The sequence below is a fragment of the Pelobates fuscus genome, chromosome 3 (genome assembly GCF_036172605.1).
Source record: "Pelobates fuscus isolate aPelFus1 chromosome 3, aPelFus1.pri, whole genome shotgun sequence".
NCBI lineage: Eukaryota > Metazoa > Chordata > Amphibia > Anura > Pelobatidae > Pelobates > Pelobates fuscus.
Window position 1 is genome coordinate 382,404,960 of NC_086319.1, and position 21,215 is coordinate 382,426,174.

The 21,215-nt window shown below is 43.9% G+C and overlaps 1 protein-coding gene across 1 annotated transcript in view; it reads right to left on the reverse strand.

Moving 5' to 3' along the window:
- The window catches only part of CACNA1A (calcium voltage-gated channel subunit alpha1 A), a 372,620-nt gene that overhangs the window by 278,100 nt on the left and 73,305 nt on the right, over positions 1 to 21,215 (reverse strand). Inside the window, exons 2-3 of the mRNA XM_063449602.1 lie at positions 19,152 to 19,257; positions 17,205 to 17,344 (exon numbers count right to left, since the gene is read on the reverse strand). Coding sequence (XP_063305672.1) covers positions 17,205 to 17,344; positions 19,152 to 19,257 — 246 coding nt within the window. The remainder of the gene's footprint in view (positions 1 to 17,204; positions 17,345 to 19,151; positions 19,258 to 21,215) is intronic.

Genomic DNA, 21,215 nt, shown 5'->3' on the forward strand with positions numbered 1-21,215 from the left:
CACACTGCCGCTGGGGAGGATGGACGACACCATCAGCTCCCTGGGACACACACTGCCGCTGGGGATCTGGGACGACTGCCCAGCATCCCTGTAGGGCCGGTAGAGAGACCTCGGTCCCATCTCCACCTGCCTGCTGAGGGCCTTTCCAGTACCACTCCATGCAGTCCTCTACTTTGGGTTTCTCTGGTTTGTATTGGAGGAGGACATCGGCTACCTCATCTTCTTGACCCTGTCTCACCATGAACAGGATGAAATCGTGCTCGAGATCACGTGACCTCTGGTTCTCTTGAAGCAGTTGCTGCACCAACAATCTCCTTCCGGGTATTCGGGCCATATTTGGCTATTCTCCTCAGTACCTCAGTATCAAAATCTACGCCTTCATATCGATAGAACATGACTGCTGGTGGGGACGCTGTACGGGTACTGGCGTTGCCCTCACTTTGTAAATCCAGGGGATGGTGTTACCTGTAGCTGTCCTTCTGGTTGTAGGAACGATCCCGCCGCTTGCCACCAATTGTAACGGACCGTTTCACTTACAAGAGGATAACCCAGTTTAGGCGATAATCCCCTTTCTGAGAGACAGGCACAGCTACTGCAGAACACCAAACTCCCGAACTGGAAACACACGAACTCTGGAAGCAGCCGAACAGGAAAAGCAATACGAACAGCTTACACTCCTGGCAGTCGGCATACAGTCCCCTTCCCCCCCAAGAAAGAGACACACTCCAGCTTCAGGGTTAAACAGCAACAACACTGATTTATTCACACACAGGCTTATATGAGATTCTCCCATGCAAGGGAGGGGTTTACAGTACACCAATCCAGTTTAAGGTACAACCCACACATCTCCTCCCTCCAACATATCGGTTAACACAATTAACAGGGACATAGTTTTACCCAAGTTTTGGATGTACCCTAAATACTTGGGGTACATCCACAAATCCAATATCTCCAGATAGCCCTAGTCTGGAGGAACAACATGTGTTAAAATCAGCCCATTCGGATAAAGTGTTCGGGAGTTATGGGCAGGCAAAGTTTTGACCGACCGCATGGGTAAAGTATCCGAAAACAGTTCCATGCATTTTGGCCCTGCGGTCGGTCACAGAAAAGGGAACGAAACTGACGAATTGCCTGGGTTATGGAGCCTAAGGGGGATTCGCATGGATTACAGGATTACTGTAATACGCTCCACAGTCTTAAAGGTACAGTATCCCAAAAGTCCCAATAGGTCCACGGATGGCCCTTAAAGGCCCAGTAGCAGTAATATAAATTATTACATGCCCAAATATAGTTTTTACAGTACAATATGTCCAGGGGCCATAGTCGCAGGGCAGGAGGCTAGCAACCAGGCTTCTCCAGTTCACAGTGGCGAAGTTGGTTTCGCCACAGTAAGTAGTACAGCAGCAGCCTCAATATCTCACCCAAAATTCCTCCTTGAGAATACACATTTAGCAACTACATCTTTTCTATATAAAAAGATAAAGTTTTATTTTGTTTAAGGTGGATTGCTGTGAGTCAGGTATGATCTACCAGGGGTATAGGACCAAACTGAAGGTGGGCACAGAATAAGACCAACCTAACTGGCCATAGACTGGAGATGCCCACAAGGCACTCAGTGTCCCCTCAGGCTGTCCCTATCCTGAAATCCCCAGTGAAGCAAATGACCCATTCACAATACAATGTGTCACACAGGTAAGTATTGGGGACCTATTGCACATGCACTACAAGCCAGTTGGGTGCTTCTCATGGGGAAACATTGAATTAAATCCTTTCTCTAGACGAAGCATTTACATTGTTTGGCAGGATCATGCTGTCATGACAGGTTCACTTTAATTAATCCATATTGCCCGAATTCATATTCTCATATTCTACAAGTTCATTTTCCATGGATCTATTTCTCTGGTAATGTATATATCTTACCTATCAGAAGGTAAATTGTTGCTTGTGAATTGTCCTTTTACACAAATCCATAACTTGTTATTGCCCCTTTCCTGATCTAATCATTATCCAATATAGAGAATGCATTATTTCCTTTGTAGGGTGGGGTTGTAGATGGTATTAGTACATTATAACATGCAGAACGACTGGAAAATGTTGCATACCGTACAAATTATTTGTTTATGAACTTATAGTATGGAGTCATTGCCTTTTGGAGCAGGCGAAGATATGAGAATAAAGACGACACTGAAGAACTAATGGGACCATAAGAGTTATCCATATTGTTAAATATATTTCACTGTTTAAACTTCTTCCCTTCCTGAAATATTTATCTATTAATAATTATTAATAGAAGTAATCAAAACAGCAATGTAGCTGTACCACAACCACTTATTTGATCCAAGATTACATGACCGCATCACAATGTTAATTAAGGTTGCTTTTGAGAAAACATATTCTGAGACTGTAACTAAAAAAATGTAAACCGGAGTCTACAGTCTTCATTTTATCCAAGGTAGATTTGAAGTAGATTTTATATAAAAGTCAAAACAAAAGGAAATCTGATCCAAAACACTACAAATGGCACTATTTAAACCATTAGAACTGCTTGGATGGATGGCTATATTAGGCCACTGTCATTATAATAGATTGCTGTCATGCCAATTGAGAAATATTCCGTCCAAAATCCACTCCTTGCCTTATCATTGAGGAATCATTGGCAGCCAATGTAGTAACCGTATCTGGGTACACAGCTGATTATGGGTTCAATGACAGCTAGTTGATTTGAAAACAAAACAAAACACAGCACTGTTCATTAACAATTAGGCCTCTCTACATTTCTTCATATTGGTTGTAGAGAGATTTAATATAGATATTTCACTTCTAGCAAACAAGGTAGCAAATGCATTCACCTTTCTCTTTGAGACACATTTGAGTGTAAAATATCCAAGATGTAGCACTTCTCTTTAGTCTGTAACAAGTGCAATGTACACAGGGTATATTGCCAAAGTAATCTATATAAGAGGCCATAAGAGAGAGAGAGAGAGAGTGTTCTATAGGCTTCCTCTGCAAAATGTTTAGATGCAGATGAAAGTGTTGTTTTTGATTTTCATTTAATCTCTGTTATTTCACAGGCTGGTCATTGGCTGGAAGCACCAATTTCATGCATGGTGGAGTATGCTGAGCAATCAAATTCAATAAATTGAGCTGGGACTTGATGAATGCCTGTTGGGAATGTCCACAGCTGACACATAGTGGCTCCATCTCCCATGGGAGAAACAGGCTTTTTCAGGTTTTAAGTGTTTAATACTGGAAGTCTGTTTGGGAACAGAACAGGTTACACCATTTCAAGGGCTTCCCTCTGCAAAAAATGAATATAAACTTTCATTTAATCTCAACGTTTTAACTTGCAATATGGGATTTTCTAGCCCTATCAATGACTAAAGCTACATTTTGGATCAGATAGATATTTCAATGTGGACCCTTCCTTTCCTTTAACACTAAGAAAAACATCCTTTTGTGCAACAGGAGTGGAAGAATGAAAGGAAGTTGATTCCTAAATATTTGCTACAAATCTCTCTAACGCGTGATGTTCATAGTTAATCCGTTAGTGAAAGAGGGCAAATGAATAAAATATATTACTATTATGTGCGGCAATTTGGAAACAAGAACACAGACATATAACTAGCAGACTGTTTCTCGGACAGGCAGTGAGATATGTTATGGGATTTGAGCGTGGAAGGACAATCTGTCCTGCATTGGTGATTCAGGTAACCAGAGATTATTTCACACTAGTGCAGACACAGGAAATCAAATTAAACAGGTATCCTTTCAGAACAGATACAGTTAAGATCTCGGACAAGCGCAATACTCTCTGCATGCAGTAAGTACACTGCAGTTAAGGATTCTGGGTAGGAATACTGAATGAGAAACATAATAACTGCCTTTACCTCTCTATACATGTTAGATCATTATAGCTTCACATTACCACTGTGAGTGGTCAAAAGGCTTAGTAGTATGGAGGAATCCAATGTGTGATGACTACACAAGCAGAAAGCCTGGGTATAGGACAGGATTTTGCTGATGAGGTAAGAGGCAGTACAGGTGTACTTTGAAGGGTATGGGTACAAAAGCTATAATAGGTGCAATTGCAAAATAGTTCCATAATTTGACACATGAAAAATGATGCACCCAAAAATTGGAGGGTAACAACATATGAAACAAACTGTGTCACTTGGGAGGGAGGCCGACTACCTCTTCTCCCTGAACCACACTCTGCCGCTGGGGAGGCATGCCACCTGTGCCGTCTCCCTGAAACACGCCATGCTGTTTGGGAGGAAGGCAGGCTACCACCTCTCCCTGGAGCTCCTTTTGCCACTGAGCACGCCGTCTGCACCCTTCTCCCTGAAGCTTACTTTGCCACTGGGAATGGGTGCTGCTTGTTCCCCTTCTCTGAAACCAACTCTGTGGCTGGTGAGGGAGGCCACAAACCACCCAACCCTGGGATTCCTGCTGCATCGGCGGCGAAGTGTCACCTGCACCCTCTCCCAGAGACATGCTCTGTGGCTGGGGATATAGGGTGGCCAGAGTTACCATGCCAGGGGATTGAGGATATGGACCGACTGCCCAGCAGCCCTGCAGTCCAGGTTTGGAGATCATGCTCAAATCCACACCTCCTTGGCCAACATCATCAAGTGTTATATCTATTAAATCCACTGTCACTGGGGCCTGCTGCTGGGGAAAGAGGCCGCTTCATCAGGAAAGTAATTACCTCCAGCTCTATCTGTTATCATGGAGCCATCTCATCTTCTTCCCATAGGGAATTCTGCTGTACAAAGTCTAGCAGTCACCTATAAGCCTGTTCTAGCTCCCACTCCATGGTGGCCAGATGGGTGCCGCCAAATTTGACATAGGTTCCTATAACTCCGCTGTACCCCAGCTGGGTACCTCCGCCAGTCACAGCATCCTCTCGCTATTGACTCGATCCAAAGTCTTCCACCAGGATCCAAACACAGGGATTATAGCCTTTATCACAGTGTATCACCTTTATACCTAGACATCAGCCTGAAGCTTGATGCAGGATAATCCAGTTTCACCCAAGAGCCAGTTGAGACATGGTCAAGGGTAAAAGTAGGACAGACTTTATTGTGCAAACAAGCACATACTTATACTAAGAAAGCTCTATCAACATACAATAGTGAGTTATACAATACATTATTTATATGCACTGTGCTATTCAACTAATGAAGGACATCACACCGTGAAGAAGCCCCCTATCAGCAAACATCCTGACTTAGTAAAGGACAATGGATGACTCACATAAAGACCAGAAGACACTTAACACCTATTGAATGGCCATGCAAACACATACACGTGTCAACAGTACTATACCCCAGATAGGCACAGAGTGACTTAGACATAGGATGGGCAAAAAAACAGAAATTCCATCTTGCCCATAAGGCTACCTGGCCCATACCTCACAAAAAAAATACCTACCCCTAAACAGATTCTGATTCCAGATAAATGACTTTAACTGGTGTCTTGCCGTCTTCCTTCCACCCTGGATCAGCTTCTGTCCTCCAGGACCGTGTGGGAAAGACCTCTCCTCCAGGAGAGCGTATCAGGAACAAGCTCTTAAAAGAGCTAAGTGATTAAAGCTCAGGGGAGTATACAAGTATAGCAATCCCCAGTGTGAATATAGCTGTCCCCTCCAATCACGAGACAAGACTACGTGTTGAGGGTCAAGAAGATCTGTTTTAATCAGCACCAAAGGACTTTCTTTTATGCAAGTTTTACACACAAAGTACCACCCACATGGTCTTGTGGAGCAGCCAATCAAACACGTACAATACAGTAAAACACTCCCATTAATTCCAGCAAAATCCTCCCCTCTGGCCTGTGATAGAATTACTGTACACAATGAGCTAATGTAATTATCAGAGGCAGGAAAATACAGTTTTTATACAATTCCTATAACTTTAAAAGTACACATGCAATATTAATAAAAGTTACATATTCGAACTCAGAATACTTCAAATATAAACATATCCAAAAATCCTTGGAAGTCTCTTTTTGACCGACCACACGCACATTTTCATGCCCAAAACAGTTGCAGAGAATCAGGCTGTGCGGACGGTCTATTTCCCATGTTAAAGTCAGTTCAAACAGACGAACAACAACCTTTCAAATTGTCGAATGAACTGTCGAACGGCGGTCGAATTGTCGAACGGTGGTCGAATTGTCGAATGCATTCTTTCCAGGGAAGGTAAAACTTCAGAGGTGTTCGTGACGTTTTGTAGCCGATTTTAGTTCCATGAATTTCACGGCACACACCGCTGACCACATTCGACTAAATAAAGATGGCCTTGCGGTTAACCACCAGCCTGGGAGGTAAATTGACTGCACACTTCCCCTTGTGTGTGGTCCGCCTGTGCAGTAAATAGTTCGGTAAGCCCCAATTACCGAACCATAAGGGAAAAAGCCATGTGTGACAAACTGCCATTTGCCACTGGGCATTGGAGAGGACTGATCGCTAGCCTCCTTCCCTGCGACTATGGCCCTGAGATGTATTGCCCTTTAAGAATTACATTTGGGCATAATGGATTTTTGAATGCTGTTCCTGGCCCTTTAAATGCTTTGGAGCAGTGTTACAACTTTTAAACTAGCACTTCAGATGCAGTTGAAGTGCTGAAGTCGTCGAAGTCGTCGAAGTGGCCGCCATTCGACAAACGAACACGTGGCGGCGGCCATTTTAACTTATTCGAATGCCCGTACCTTCTTCGACACCGCGGCTGGAGACTAAGTCCCGTTCGAAGATTCGAACGCTCGTTCGAATGGGACTTAGTAATTTTCTCGGTGTAAAATAGACCGACCGCACAACCCAAATTCATGGAACTGTTTTGGGCATGAAAATGTGCTTGCGGTCGGTCATAAAGGACTTATACCTATCTACCGAACAGCTGAACGGATTAAAATGATTTTTGGGTATGTTTGTATTTGGAATGTGCTGATTAATAATATGTAACTGTTATTAATATTGGATGTATGGTTTTAGAGTTATGAAAGTTGGGTAAAAAGTATGTTTAAATTGTACGGATAATTGGGTTACTTCTTAGGCTAAGGGGAGGGAATCTATGGGATGTAACCATTGTGTGATTGGGTAATGAATAATTGTATGTGGGCGTCTCCCTTGCAGGGGAGAATTGCATAAAAGCAGAGTGTGTGCCATTAAACCACAGTTCTTCTTGACCCTCAACACGTAGTCTTGTCTCGTGCTTGGAGGGTACAGCTATATTCACACTGGGGATTGCTATGCGCTATATACTCCCTTGAGCTTTAATCACTTAGCTCTTTTGAGAGCTTGATCCTGTTACGCTCTCCTTGGAGGAGAGGTCTTTCCCACACGGTCCTGGATGCTGGAGGTTCATACAGGGTGGAAGGAAGACGGCGAGACTCCAGTTAAGCTACGGCGGTTGTGGAGTCTGCGGTGGTTGTGGTGTCTGCTGCAGTGCTTGGAGTCCTCAGGAAGCGCTAGGAGCATCCGTCAACGGAAGGTGCCCGTTACACCATGTACAAGTTATTTTCACAGTCTGGGGACTCTGGTGACACAGTTTTAATGGGGCATTGTTCCAATTCTCCCTATGTCCCAAAAAACATGCCTAAAGGGCCAGCACCAGTCCAATGAAAGTCCATAAGCCCCAATAATGTTTTTAAAGGGCCATACACCCCGGGCCATAGTCACAGAGCAGGAGGCTCTAACTATAATTAGATTCAGGTCAAGGCCTCCATCATTACCTATAAAACTATAGCTGCCCACCTAGGGAGGTGAAAGGACAATTAAAATCCCTTCTGGGGGATTTTATGTGTGTAATTTTTCAGGTTTTCCTGCGCAAGTTGGAAGAGATACATTAGGCAATGATATTTATACCTGAGTGTAATTCAACAACCTCCTTCTAATCAAACACCTCCTGAAAACCACGATAGGACATATGTGAAAAGACGAAGCTGGTGTCTTTTCAGATTAGGATATCATCTTAATGGTATCCTCGAAATAACTAATTTCAGGCAATGCTGATTATAATAGACGGAAGAATGTAATGGAAATGGTAGCCACTGGGTTTTGGCGGTCAGGCAGGTGTGAACATGTCAAACCTGTGATGATAGAGAACACATAAAAGGTCTTCCTGACAGTACTCCTGACAGTCTTTGGAGGATCCTGCAAGACAACACCACCTTTAGTCATGGCTAAAGGAAATTACAAAACTTGACGTGGTAGCTCCGCCTTTTGTCACATTTTTCAGAATATTAAAATATCAAAAAATAATACGTATATAAAAATATATCAAAATATATTAAAATAAGGGCGGAGCCAAGCAAGCGATCGAGACGGACGCACATAGATGAGCTCCCAGAGTATATTGCTTAAAAAACAGTTTTACCACCAAATCAAACAGCTACAGAGACACCCGACGAAACCACTGGGGAAATGGGGAGAAAAACAAAAAAACAGCGACCAGACAAACCCAAAACCGGGCCAGATATCGGGGATTTATTCTGACAGGCGCAAGGGGCACATGGGCCCAAAATGGCAGCGGAACTCACTGACTACACAGACTCCTCAGATGACCTGGGCCTGGATGACTATGCAGGCGGTATGTTTGCACCACTAGTACAGCCAACCCCGACGAAGGGACCACCCGACCCGGTCACCACAGAGACACTGCGATCCATGCTAGGCGATCTGCAGAAAGTGTTGCAAGCCGATACGCACAGACCTGACGGGCATGGTAGGCCGCATAGGAGGCTAGAGGCCTCATCAGGCCAACAGGCACAGACCATAAGGGAGCTCCAGACAGAGGTGCAGACACTTAAAAAACACCAAGAGGCCACTGACTTACGGTTCATAGCTCTGGAAGACCTCAGACGCTGCAACAACGTGAAAATAAGGGGAGTCCTCGAGGAAATCCCGGCGGAAGAACTAATTTCACACGCAGGCTCATCGGAGCGCTCCTGACACAGAGGCAAGCCAAACAAGCTACAATTGAAGCGGTCTTCCGGATCCCCAAACCACAGAAAGCCCCGGCATCCGCATCCAGAGACGTTGTGGTGAAATTCCGCACGGGCGCTGACAGAGCGGCCGTCCTCGCGACCCTCAGAGGAAAAACGCCATATACTTTCGAGAATGCAGCCCTTACTTTCTATGCTGATCTGTCCTGGGACACCCTTCAATGGAGGCGATCCCTCCAACCATTCACGGTACTCCTGCGGCGAAATGGCATAACATACCGATGGCGCACACCAAGAGCTCTGCAAGTCCAGCGGAACGAGGCAACCTACACGGTAACCGACCTCCCGGTAGCGGAGATGCTACTCTCCACACTTGGCCTGCCAGAAGACTCCCTAACTCCTCCACAGCGACCAGGGACCTCAACCACGGCCCAACGCTGGGACCCAGCGTGGATAACACCATTTGTGCCGCAGGGGAGACAACAAGAGGCAGGTGTGGCAACCACGTCCTGATCACCGAAGACCCATAACCTCACTGCCTACATTACCGTTCTACGGCCACACATCAGCGGCAGTTCAAGACATTGGACACTGGGATTACACTGGACTCTATACATTACCTTGCCATTTTTAGCACCAGGCGACTCGGATTCCAACTGCCTCATCACAGGACTTTTGGGCCCACTGAGGCTGATCTGCTGCTTGATTGAATGTGGTCTGAAGTGGTTTATATGTTTTTTATAATTTTCTGTTTTCTAATGTTACACTTTTACTCTTACGCCTATAATTTTCCTTGTATAACACATCATGCGGCCAAGTTATACTAGAAGCTGGGTCGTCACAGACGACACTCAGCCCACACCTCAGATTGACGAGTGGGGGTTTCATACCGCCTCCTAGCGGCACCTGACTCACTCCCCGACAGAACAAGCCACCACAAGCATGGACCCACATACCTCGGACAGAGCCCAGACTAAAATAACTGCCCAACTTGAGCACTCCCCACCGGAGCACCACGCTCTGTCTCTGCCCCGACAAACTCGCGGGACGAGCGGATGAGTCCGTAACCCCTTATCACTGAGCTACATGCCAACTCGGTGACCCACACCTTCATCTGACCTCCCCACCGAAGCAACTGCCCCCAACATAGACCTAAACGCAAATACATGGCACGCACGCACAATCCTCTGAGGCTAGACCGCTACAAGAGACAGCAGAACTCAAATCTCACACTGACCGTAGGACCACAGAGGCTGTGATTATGTTCTACCAGCACTAGATAACTCTTATGATGCCTCCACGGTAGCCCCAACCCGGGATACCGTCCTATTTGGAACCAATCGTAGGACCTCACTCTACCTGACTGACTCATACGACTGAGAGTACTGCTCATACGTTAACCTTTGACACAGAATTGAGTCAGAATTTTAAAGATGACAATCTTGACCTTGCGCAAACCTCAGCCCTCTTTGGGCTTTTAATGTTGAAGTCTTGTAAAGTATATTGGAAAAAAATGTTTTGGAAGATCAATGAGGAAATTCTATATGTGCCCCTCCCAAGTGTCACTCATTCGATGCCAAAAAATATTATATGAAGAAAATGAAAAGAATTAACCTAGGGCCAAAATTTAGATATCACAAGGTAGAGGGCACAAAAAAGGGGGGTAACCCCTAAATGGTGAATATCATAGAGAATAAACAAAAATAAACAAAAAAAGAAAAAAATGTCATTCTACCTGTGTATGATTTACTGAGAAGATTATAATAGATAACCATAATCTTCTCAGTAAATCATACACAGGTAGAATGGCATTTTTTTCTTTTTTTGTTTATTCTCTATGATGCCAAAAAATACTTATTTTTTAGCACAATTTTCCTGTTTTACAGACGCTGAATACTTTTGGTGGGTGTGGATATGTTACAAAATTTTCAACTCACAGTAATTTAGTAGTCCAGATATATGTGTATTAGGAGCAGATGAGAAGGTATGTTAAATTAGGGGAGTCATGAAGTCTGCATAGTAAAAATATTCGCTCAGCCATCTACCTCCAACGTCCTTCTTTGGAATTTTCAAAACTTGGAGATATTTTAGATAAGATGTGAGACCAAAACAATGAGACTATTCATTATGGAAAAAGAAAAATCGATTTTCTATGGAATTGGAGAAATGTCAGAATTCAGAGCCAACTCCATCTACAGAGGGTATTTATCTTTTTATTTTCATTATTTCTAATGTATTGTTTTCGCATATTTATATAATCCATTAAACAAGTATTGGTCAACTCCAGGTTGGAGTGTCCCTTTAACTCAACATCATAAGAGAAATGCAAAGGGAACTAAGCAACATTTACCTAATCTGAGCTTTCAGAGGGGTCACTAGACAAACATATACAAACAGAAAAATATGTGTAATAACTTTATGCAAACAAATGCACTTCTGAAATCACTAGCTGTCCTTCTTATGTGGAGGATCAGGGCCAGATTAATAGCCCATTGGGCCTGGTGCTGACAGTGATGATGGGCCTAATTACAAAATCTTATCGAGCAAAAACACTAAAACAGTCCAACCTCTCTAGCGTCATGTATCTGATGGAGATGGTCCTGGAGGGAAACTCATAGGATGCAGCTATGAGAAAACACAATGCTAATCTCACACTTTCATCTTTCTAGTAAATCCATACCCCCTAACAGCAGTGTCCAGTGAAGAAGGAAGTCTATGGACGGGGTAAAAGGGTGGGCCACTGACGCCAATCACGTGACCTGAACTGACGAAAGGGGCGAACATAACCAAAAAGGGCGCATGTCTGCCCAAAGAATTTGAAGGACAGCTTGGCATGAATCCATGTCAGGCTGCCTACCAGTCATGCAGGCTGGCCAACTAAGGGCATACTATGCAGACATCACCCTGAGCTTGGCATAAATGTATCTAATGATGCACACACCCCACTATTTTTAAGGGCTGTCCCCTAGCAGTCACATGTACACTTGTCTCCTTACCTTCTTACTAGCAGGCAAAAGCTCATGGTATATAGTCTGGGGCAGAGAAAATGTGTATGTAGTGAGTGTAGAATAAAGGAAACATGCCACAGTGTTAGAGAGACCAAAGTCAGCATTACCTAAACTAATTTAATTGTAAGCCAGTCCACACAAGTTTTGTCCCTCTACATCCCTCTTAAGTTTCCATACTTAAGAAAGGGTATGTGAAAAGCAGTTAGGGTTGCCACCTTTCTTGAAAAAAAAAATACCAGCCTTACTAATGTCGCCAAGTGTCCCATAGTGTCTGTGTTCCCATGTCTTCCAGTGTTCCCATATCACTAGGACACTAGGGGACACTAAAAGACATTGGGACACTGTGAAACATGGGGACACTGAGAAACTAGGGGACACTGGGATACCTGGGGACACAGACACTTGGGTACACTGGGAGACATGAAGACATTGGGAGAGACATGGGGACACTGGGTGACATTGGGCACTGAGACACTGCGAGACATAGGGGACACTGTGATACATAGGGAACACTGGAGACTTGATAAAGACCTGGGTACAGGTCAAATTGTTGCTGTGTCCAATAAACCTGCTTAAATCTATCACAGTGAGTGCCTGAGATTTTTTCTTTTATACTGGGGGACACTGAGGCACTTGGGGGCACTGGGAAACTAGGACACTCTGGGAGACTAGGGGACACTGAGAGACTAAGGACACTGAGACACTACAGACACTGAGAGACACCAGGGACACTGGGAGACATGGGCACACTGGAACACTAGGGGGCACTGAGACACTAGGGGAAACTGTCCACGAAAGAAGAAAGGACCACAGGCACTCCAAATTGAAACCGTATGCAGATTTATTAGGAAAAAATGCAACGCCAAGCAACGTTTCGACCAACAAAGGTCTTTTTCAGAAAAAGAAAAAGACCTTTGTTGGTCGAAACGTTGCTTGGCGTTGCATTTTTTCCTAATAAATCTGCATACGGTTTCAATTTGGAGTGCCTGTGGTCCTTTCTTCTTTCGTGTATAATTCTGGGATTGCTGGTCCTGATCCGGAGCACCCTTGGCCGCTGGGATTGAGTGCGGTTCCCACCATCTACTAGGGGAAACTGTGTCTCAGTGTCCCCAGGTCTTCGTGTGCCCAAGTGCCCCTATGTCTCCCAGTGTCCCCTATTGTCTCAGTGTCCCCATGTCTCAGTGTCCCCATGCCTCACAGTGTCCCCTAGTGTCTCAGTGTCCACAGGTCTCCGTGTCCCCTAGTGTCTAACAGTGTCCACTAGTATCTCACAGTGTCCACTAGTGTCTCAGTGTCCCCAGGTCTCCATGTCCCCAAGTGTCCCTATGTCTCTGTGTCCCCTAGTGTCTCAGTGTCCCCATGTCTCACGGTGTCCCCCATGTCTCAGTGTCCTCAGTGTCTCCCAGTGCACCCTAGTGTCTGTGTCCCCATGTCTACCTGCAGCCTTTCCCCCCATCCCTCACTTACCTGAGCTGTAGGCTGTCTCTGCAGGTTCAGAGCTGCTGTCTGGACTCTCTGTGCAGAGCTGCTCCCCAGCGGATCAGTGAGTAGAAAGAGGCAGGGAAGGAGATGATGTAACTTCCTCTCTCTACCTCTCTCCCCACACACAGCGACCCCTACTGGCTGGCGCTGGTATTGCAGACTAATATCTGTTTATACTGGGGCTGACATTTGTATTGCCAGTATTACTGCAATACCGGCACCGGCCAGGCAACCTCAAATATCGGAGAAATACCGGCCAGGTGGCAACCCGCAAGAGTAGTGTGTAAAAAAAAAAGTTATCAATTTTTTAAATCAATGGGCCTATTCCATTGGCATGGGCCTGGTACTGCAGCTCTATCAGCCCCTATGTTAATCCAGCCCTGTGGAGGATATGACCATGCAGAGAGATGGTTAAATTTTAAACCATGGATTATGTATAAAGAGCAATTTGGGGGCAAATTTCTAAAAGTAGAGTTAGCAAGAGCAGCATTCCATTGGCTTCCATGGTGATTGCTCTACTTTTAATAGTTTACACCAGCATTGTTCTTTATACATAACCCCAGTGTGTTCTAGGAGCATGCAGAGAAGTGTCCTAGAAAGCAGCACATCTATCTTTACGCCTCGTAAGGCTAAGCGCAGACTTTATTTTACTCTTTATGGGAACTAGAATCAGTAGCTTTAAATAGGAGCAAGTGCTCGATAGGAAGCACACAGCCATAGAAATAAGGACATTAACATTGCATGTAAGAATGACTGACCTAGTCTGCTTGTTATTAACCCATTTAATCCGTTAGCAAGTTAGTCTAACGCTATGAATAGCACAACAATTCTTGGGTAATTTTAGTTTTAAACGCTATTATTGTCATAAAGCAATGTAGAGTAAGTAAGCTAGTCGTTCATATTCAATAAAGGCTTATCAGTTGCCATATTCTGCACAACATACTACCAGGAAAGTATAGGAAGGATTTTATTCACAATAGGCCAATAAAGATACAGAATCATTCACATTCTGTGAGATTCACTCATTCATAATATTATCTGTCTATATGAATCTACACATTTATATTTTTGATGGTATTAATACAGTTACTTTGAATATTGATTTCATTCCTAAGCACCACCATCACTAATAAAGTTTTTCAATATCGTTAGTCAGCTCCTGGGATAGTGTTTGCTAAATGTCAGTTGTTCCTCATAAGAGTGGAAGGTAAGATGCAAATTCTTGTGATAAGATATAAAACTAATTCCCCTGTGGAATGTCTCTCAGAATGATGCAGCCAGGATCACAGAACGAGGACAGTTATTTAAAGCCTGAACTACTTACTGCAGAGATGTACCATGATCCCAAAAAGTAGGCAATGGGAAAATGTATGACCTGCACATTAAGGAGAGGTGAGAAGGATGTGTCTTAATGTCTTTGTATAAGAGGTGAGAGGGATGTGTCCGTGTTTTAGGAGATTATAGGGATGTGTCCCTGAGTCTGTTTATTAGGAAGAGGTGAGAGGGATGTATATAGGTGTCTGTGTATTAGGAGGAGGTGAGGGTAACCTGTCCCGGTGTCTGTGTATTAGGAGGAGGTGAGGGTAACCTGTCCCGGTGTCTGTGTATTAGGAGGAGGTGAGAGGGATGTGTCTCGGTGTCTGTGTATTAGGAGGAGGTGAGAGGGATGTGTACAGGTGTCTGTGTATTAGGAGGTGAGAGAGATGTGTCCCGGTGTCTGTGTATTAGGCAGAGGTGAAAGGGATGTATCCTGGTGTCTGTGTATTAGGAGGAGGTAAGGGGGATGTGTCCAGGTGTCTGTTTATTAGGAGGAGGTGAGAGGGATCTGTCCAGGTGTTTGTGCATTAGGAAGAGGTGAGAGAGATGTATACAGGTGTCTGTGTATTAGGAGGAGGTGAGAGGAATGTGTCCCGGTGTCTGTGTTTTAGGAGGTGAGGGGGATGTGTCCCAGTGTCTGTGTATTAGGAGGAGGGGAGGGGGGATGTGTCCAGGTGTCTGTTTATTAGGAGGAGGTGAGAGGGATCTGTCCAGGTGTTTGTGCATTAGGAAGAGGTGAGAGAGATGTGTACAGGTGTCTGTGTAAAAGGAGGAGGTGGGAGGGATGTGTCCCGGTGTCTGTGTATTAGGCAGAGGTGAAAGGGATGTATCCTGGTGTCTGTGTATTAGGAGGTGGTGAGGGGAATGTGTCCAGGTTTCTGTGTATTAGGAGGAGGGATGTGTCCCGGCGTCTGTGAGATGCAACTGTTGTGATAAGATATAAAACTAATTCCCCTGTGGAATGTCTCTCAGAATGATGCAGCCAGGATCACAGAACGAGGACAGTTATTTAAAGCCTGAACTAGTTGATGCAGAGATGTACCATGATCCCAAAAAGTAGGCAATGAGAAAATATCTTACCTGGGTTTTAGGGCTGCATATTAGGAGGTGAGAGAGATGGGTACCAGTGTCTGTGTATTAGGAGGAGGTGAGAGGGATGTGTCCCAGTGTCTGTGTATTAAAAGGAGGTGAGAAGGATGTGTCCCGGTGTCTGTGTATTAGGAGGAGGTGAGAGGAATGTGTCCCGGTGTCTGTGTCTTAGGAGGAGGTGAGAGGGATGTGTCCTGGTGTCTGTGTATTTGGAGGAGGTGAGAGGGATGTGTCCCGGTGTCTGTGTATTAGGAGGAGGTGAGAGGGATGTGTCCTGGTGTCTGTGTATTAGGAGGAGGTGAGAGGGATGTGTCCCGGTGTCTGTGTATTAGGAGGAGGTGAGAGGGATGTGTCCTGGTGTCTGTGTATTTGGAGGAGGTGAGAGGGATGTGTCCCGGTGTCTGTGTATTAGGAGGAGGTGAGAGGGATGTGTCCTGGTGTCTGTGTATTTGGAGGAGGTGAGAGGGATGTGTCCCGGTGTCTGTGTATTAAAAGGAGGTGAGAAGGATGTGTCCCAGTGTCTGTGTATTAGGAGGAGGTGAGAGGGATGTATCCCGGTGTCTGTGTATTAGGAGGAGGTGAGAGGGATGTGTCCCGGTGTCTGTGTATTTGGAGGAGGTGAGAAGGATGTGTCCCAGTGTCTGTGTATTAGGAGGAAGTGAGAGGGATGTGTCCCGGTGTCTGTGTATTTGGAGGAGGTGAGAAGGATGTGTCCCAGTGTCTGTGTATTAGGAGGAGGTGAGAGGGATGTGTCCCGGTATCTGTACATTAGGAGGAGGTGAGAAGGATGTGTGCCGGTGTCTGTGTATTAGGAGGAGGTGAGAGGGATGTTTCCCGGTGTCTGTGTATTAGTAGGAGGTGAGAGGAATGTGTCCCGGTGTCTGTGTATTAGGAGGAGGTGAGAGGGATGTGTCCTGGTGTCTGTGTATTTGGAGGAGGTGAGAGGGATGTGTCCCGGTGTCTGTGTATTAGGAGGAGGTGAGAGGGATGTGTCCTGGTGTCTGTGTATTTGGAGGAGGTGAGAGGGATGTGTCCCGGTGTCTGTGTATTAGGAGGAGGTGAGAGGGATGTGTCCTGGTGTCTGTGTATTAGGAAGAGGTGAGAGGGATGTGTCCTGGTGTCTGTGTATTTGGAGGAGGTGAGAGGGATGTGTCCCAGTGTCTGTGTATTAGGAGGAGGTGAGAGGGATGTGTCCCAGTGTCTGTGTATTAGGAGGAGGTGAGAGGGATGTCTCCTTATGTCTATGTATTAGTAGCAAATGATAAACACATATATATATTTTAATCAGAAGAATTCACATTTTCAGTCGTAGATATATTAAAGCACTTCCCCTGCTTCCAAATGAAACAATAAACAAAATCTTACCCTGTCAGAACCACCACAAAGTCCATCATATTCCATCCGTTACGTAAGTATGATCCTTTATGAAATGCAAATCCCAAAGCAATAATTTTAATTCCAGTTTCAAAGCAGAATATACCAATGAAATATGGTTCTGTGTCATCCTACAAAGAGAGTAAACAAAATATAACTGTAATAATTGCTACCTGTTAACATTACCATACATAACATTACATAGCCCAAAGACTGAATACTTTCCTGTATATATATCTTGTGTGTGACCATCAGAATTAGAGGGCAGACTCTATGACCTACACAAGGTAATGTCAGTAAGTGATAAAAGTTGGAATAAGTTTTTAATTTTAAATTATTTATTTTTTGTGCTAAATTACTTTACAGAAGTGGAGGAAACCATAATAAGACATGAGATAAATATCTGCGTTATTTACTGAAGTGAATTTGAAATGTAAAGGGAAAATATAGTCACTAAAAAAACTTTAGCTTGTTAAAGCAATTGCGGTGTATAGATCATGCCCCTGCAGTCTCGCTGCTCAATTCCTTCCCATTTAGGAGTTAAATCAGCTTTGTTTCTGTTTATGCAGCCCTAGCCACACCTCCCCTGACTATGACTCACACTGTCAACAAAAATGTAATGAGTTCATTTTAATCCGATGTTAACTTACTTTAGATGTTTTTCTCCTGCTCTGTAAATTTAACTTTATTAACACACAGGAGACTTGTGCATGGTCTAGCAAGCTATTGGCAGTGCAGGAGATAGGAAATTGTAAATGAAACAGACTGCAATAAAGGACATGTAAGAATCAGATTTCATTTTACAGGAAGTGTTTAGGAATTCTGTGCATGTAACTTGTAGGGGCTACATAAACAAAGTGATTTAACTTCTAAATGACCAAGAATTGAACAGTGAGACTACAGGGGCATGATCTATACACCAAAACTGCTTCATTAAGCTTAAGTTGTTTTGGTTACCACAGTGTCCCTTTAAGACACATGACATGTGTGACATGTCATGATTCCCTTTTATTCCAGAAGTTTGGTCCTTAAGGGGTTAAAGCCAGAGTAACTAAACAGAAAACATTGCTGATATCTATTTAGAGATTAGAGATTTTTTTTCCAGTTTGGCTATTTACCTTAAATTTTAAATTCTGTTTGAATTCTCACTCCGGTAAATAACACTGTATGTGTGTCTATATGCAGAGTATAATACCCAGTTACCCAGTTGTCTATCTATCACTGCAAAACATTAACAGTTCTTTTTCCTTCACCACGGTAAATGCTACAGTAATATTAAATAGTGTGTATACAGCAGAGCAGGTAAGTAAAAAACACACCTCCATTACACTTACGTGTTGTGAACTACCTCAATACGCTTTAGTCATTGTACTCCTTGGTGTGTGTTTGTGCATCTACATAGAAATTCACTATGAGAGCATGCACACTGTCCACTTTCTTCAGCAATGTATCTAATGAGCCCTGAGAAAATCTCATTATTGACAGAACGTTTTTTAAAGTATTAGCCCACGTAGCGACTGTGCTGCTTGGGGTAATAAGGAGGCATTAGCCTCTGCAGCAATGAGTGACTGTGATAGGCTGAGAATTCCAATGGCCTCTTTCAGCCAATCACAGCTGTTAATTGCTGGTATCATACTTCCATATCTTCTATATTTGAAAAAGAAAAAACTATACAGAATGACATTTCTAAAAAAGTGGCTAATTAAATAGACCAGGAGTGGCCCTTTAGTTTGATTCTGCTTTTGTCAGCTCCCATGTACGAAGATTATAGTGAGGGAAATATTTAGCTTCCTAGTTCTGACTTGGGAAATGAAGAGAACTCCTGTCTGTGTCTCTCTCGTGGCATATTATTTTTCATAACAAGTTTATTTATACAGTGCCAACTTGCTTTGCTGTGGTGACATATAGATAATCACATGTTAATGATATCACACTTACCAGACGCTCTGACATTGGAGTCTTGTCCCCCACTGGCAGGTGCTGTTCCATAGCCAAAACAATGCAGTTTGCAATGATAGTTGCTAGAATCATGTATTCAAAAGGAGTAAGATACCATATAGTTAAGGAAGAAAATATTTGAAATACGGATTAAAAAGTAACTTTTTCTTACAGAATGCCTACCACGTCTGATTGAAATAATTTATACACAGAAAACATATTAATTGGATAGGTTACTGTAATAAGATGTTACAGGGTAATAAGGCGCTCAGGAGCCGGGTTACTGTAATAAGATGTTACAGGGTAATAAGGCACTCAGGAGCCGGGTTACTGTAATAAGATGTTACAGGGTAATAAGGCACTCAGGAGCCGGGTTACTGTAATAAGATGTTACAGGGTAATAAGGCGCTCAGGAGCCGGGTTACTGTAATAAGATGTTACAGGGTAATAAGGCGCTCAGGAGCTGGGTTACTGTAATAAGATGTTACAGGGTAATATGGCACTAAGGAGCTGGGTTACTGTAATAAGATTTTACAGGGTAATAAGGCACTCAGGAGCCGGGTTACTGTAATAAGATGTTACAGGGTAATAAGGCACTCAGGAGCCGGGTTACTGTAATAAGATGTTACAGGGTAATAAGGCACTCAGGAGCCGGGTTACTGTAATAAGATGTTACAGAGGTAATAAGGCACTCAGGAGCTGGGTTACTGTAATAAGATGTTACAGGGTAATATGGCACTAAGGAGCTGGGTTACTGTAATAAGATTTTACAGGGTAATAAGGCACTCAGGAGCCGGGTTACTGTAATAAGATGTTACAGGGTAATAAGGCACTCAGGAGCTGGGTTACTGTAATAAGATGTTACAGGGTAATAAGGCACTCAGGAGCCGGGTTACTGTAATAAGATGTTACAGGGTAATAAGGCACTCAGGAGCCAGGCTACTGTAATAAGATGTTACGGGGTAATAAGGCACTCAGGAGCCGGGTTACTGTAATAAGATGTTACAGGGTAATAAGGCACTCAGGAGCTGGGTTACTGTAATAAGATGTTACAGGGTAATATGGCACTAAGGAGCTGGGTTACTGTAATAAGATTTTACAGGGTAATAAGGCACTCAGGAGCCGGGTTACTGTAATAAGATGTTACAGGGTAATAAGGCACTCAGGAGCCGGGTTACTGTAATAAGACGTTACAGGGTAATAAGGCACTCAGGAGCCAGGTTACTGTAATAAGATGTTACAGGGTAATAAGGCACTCAGGAGCCGGGTTAGTGTAATAAGATGTTACGGGGTAATAAGGCACTCAGGAGCCGGGTTACTGTAATAAGATGTTACAGGGTAATAAGGCGCTCAGGAGCTGGGTTACTGTAATAAGATGTTACGGGGTAATAAGGCACTCAGGAGCCGGGTTACTGTAATAAGATGTTACGAGGTAATAAGGCACTCAGGAGCCGGGTTACTGTAATAAGATGTTACAGGGTAATAAGGCACTCAGGAGCCGGGTTACTGTAATAAGATGTTACAGGGGTAATAAGGCACTCAGGAGCCGTGTTACTGTCATAAGATGTTACAGGGGTAATAAGGCACTCAGGAGCTGTGTTACTGTAATAAGATGTTACAGGGTAATAAGTCACTCAGGAGCCGGGTTACTGTAATAAGATATTACAGGGGTAATAAGGTACTCAGGAGCCGGGTTACTGTAATAAGATGTTACAGGGTAATAAGACACTCAGGAGCCGGGTTACTGTAATAAGATGTTACGGGGTAATAAGGCACTCAGGAGTTGGGTTTGTAATAAGCTGTTACAGGGGATAATAAGGCACTCAGGGTTACTGTAATAAGATTTTACAAGGTAATAAGGCACTCAGGAGCCAGGTTACTGTAATAAGATGTTACGGGGTAATAAGGCACTCAGGAGCCGGGTTACTGTAATAAGATGTTACGGGGTAATAAGGCACTCAGGAGCCGGGTTACTGTAATAACATGTTACAGGGTAGTAAGGCGCTCAGAAGCCGGGTTACTGTAATAAAATGTTAGGGCGTAATAAGGCACTCAGGAGCCGGG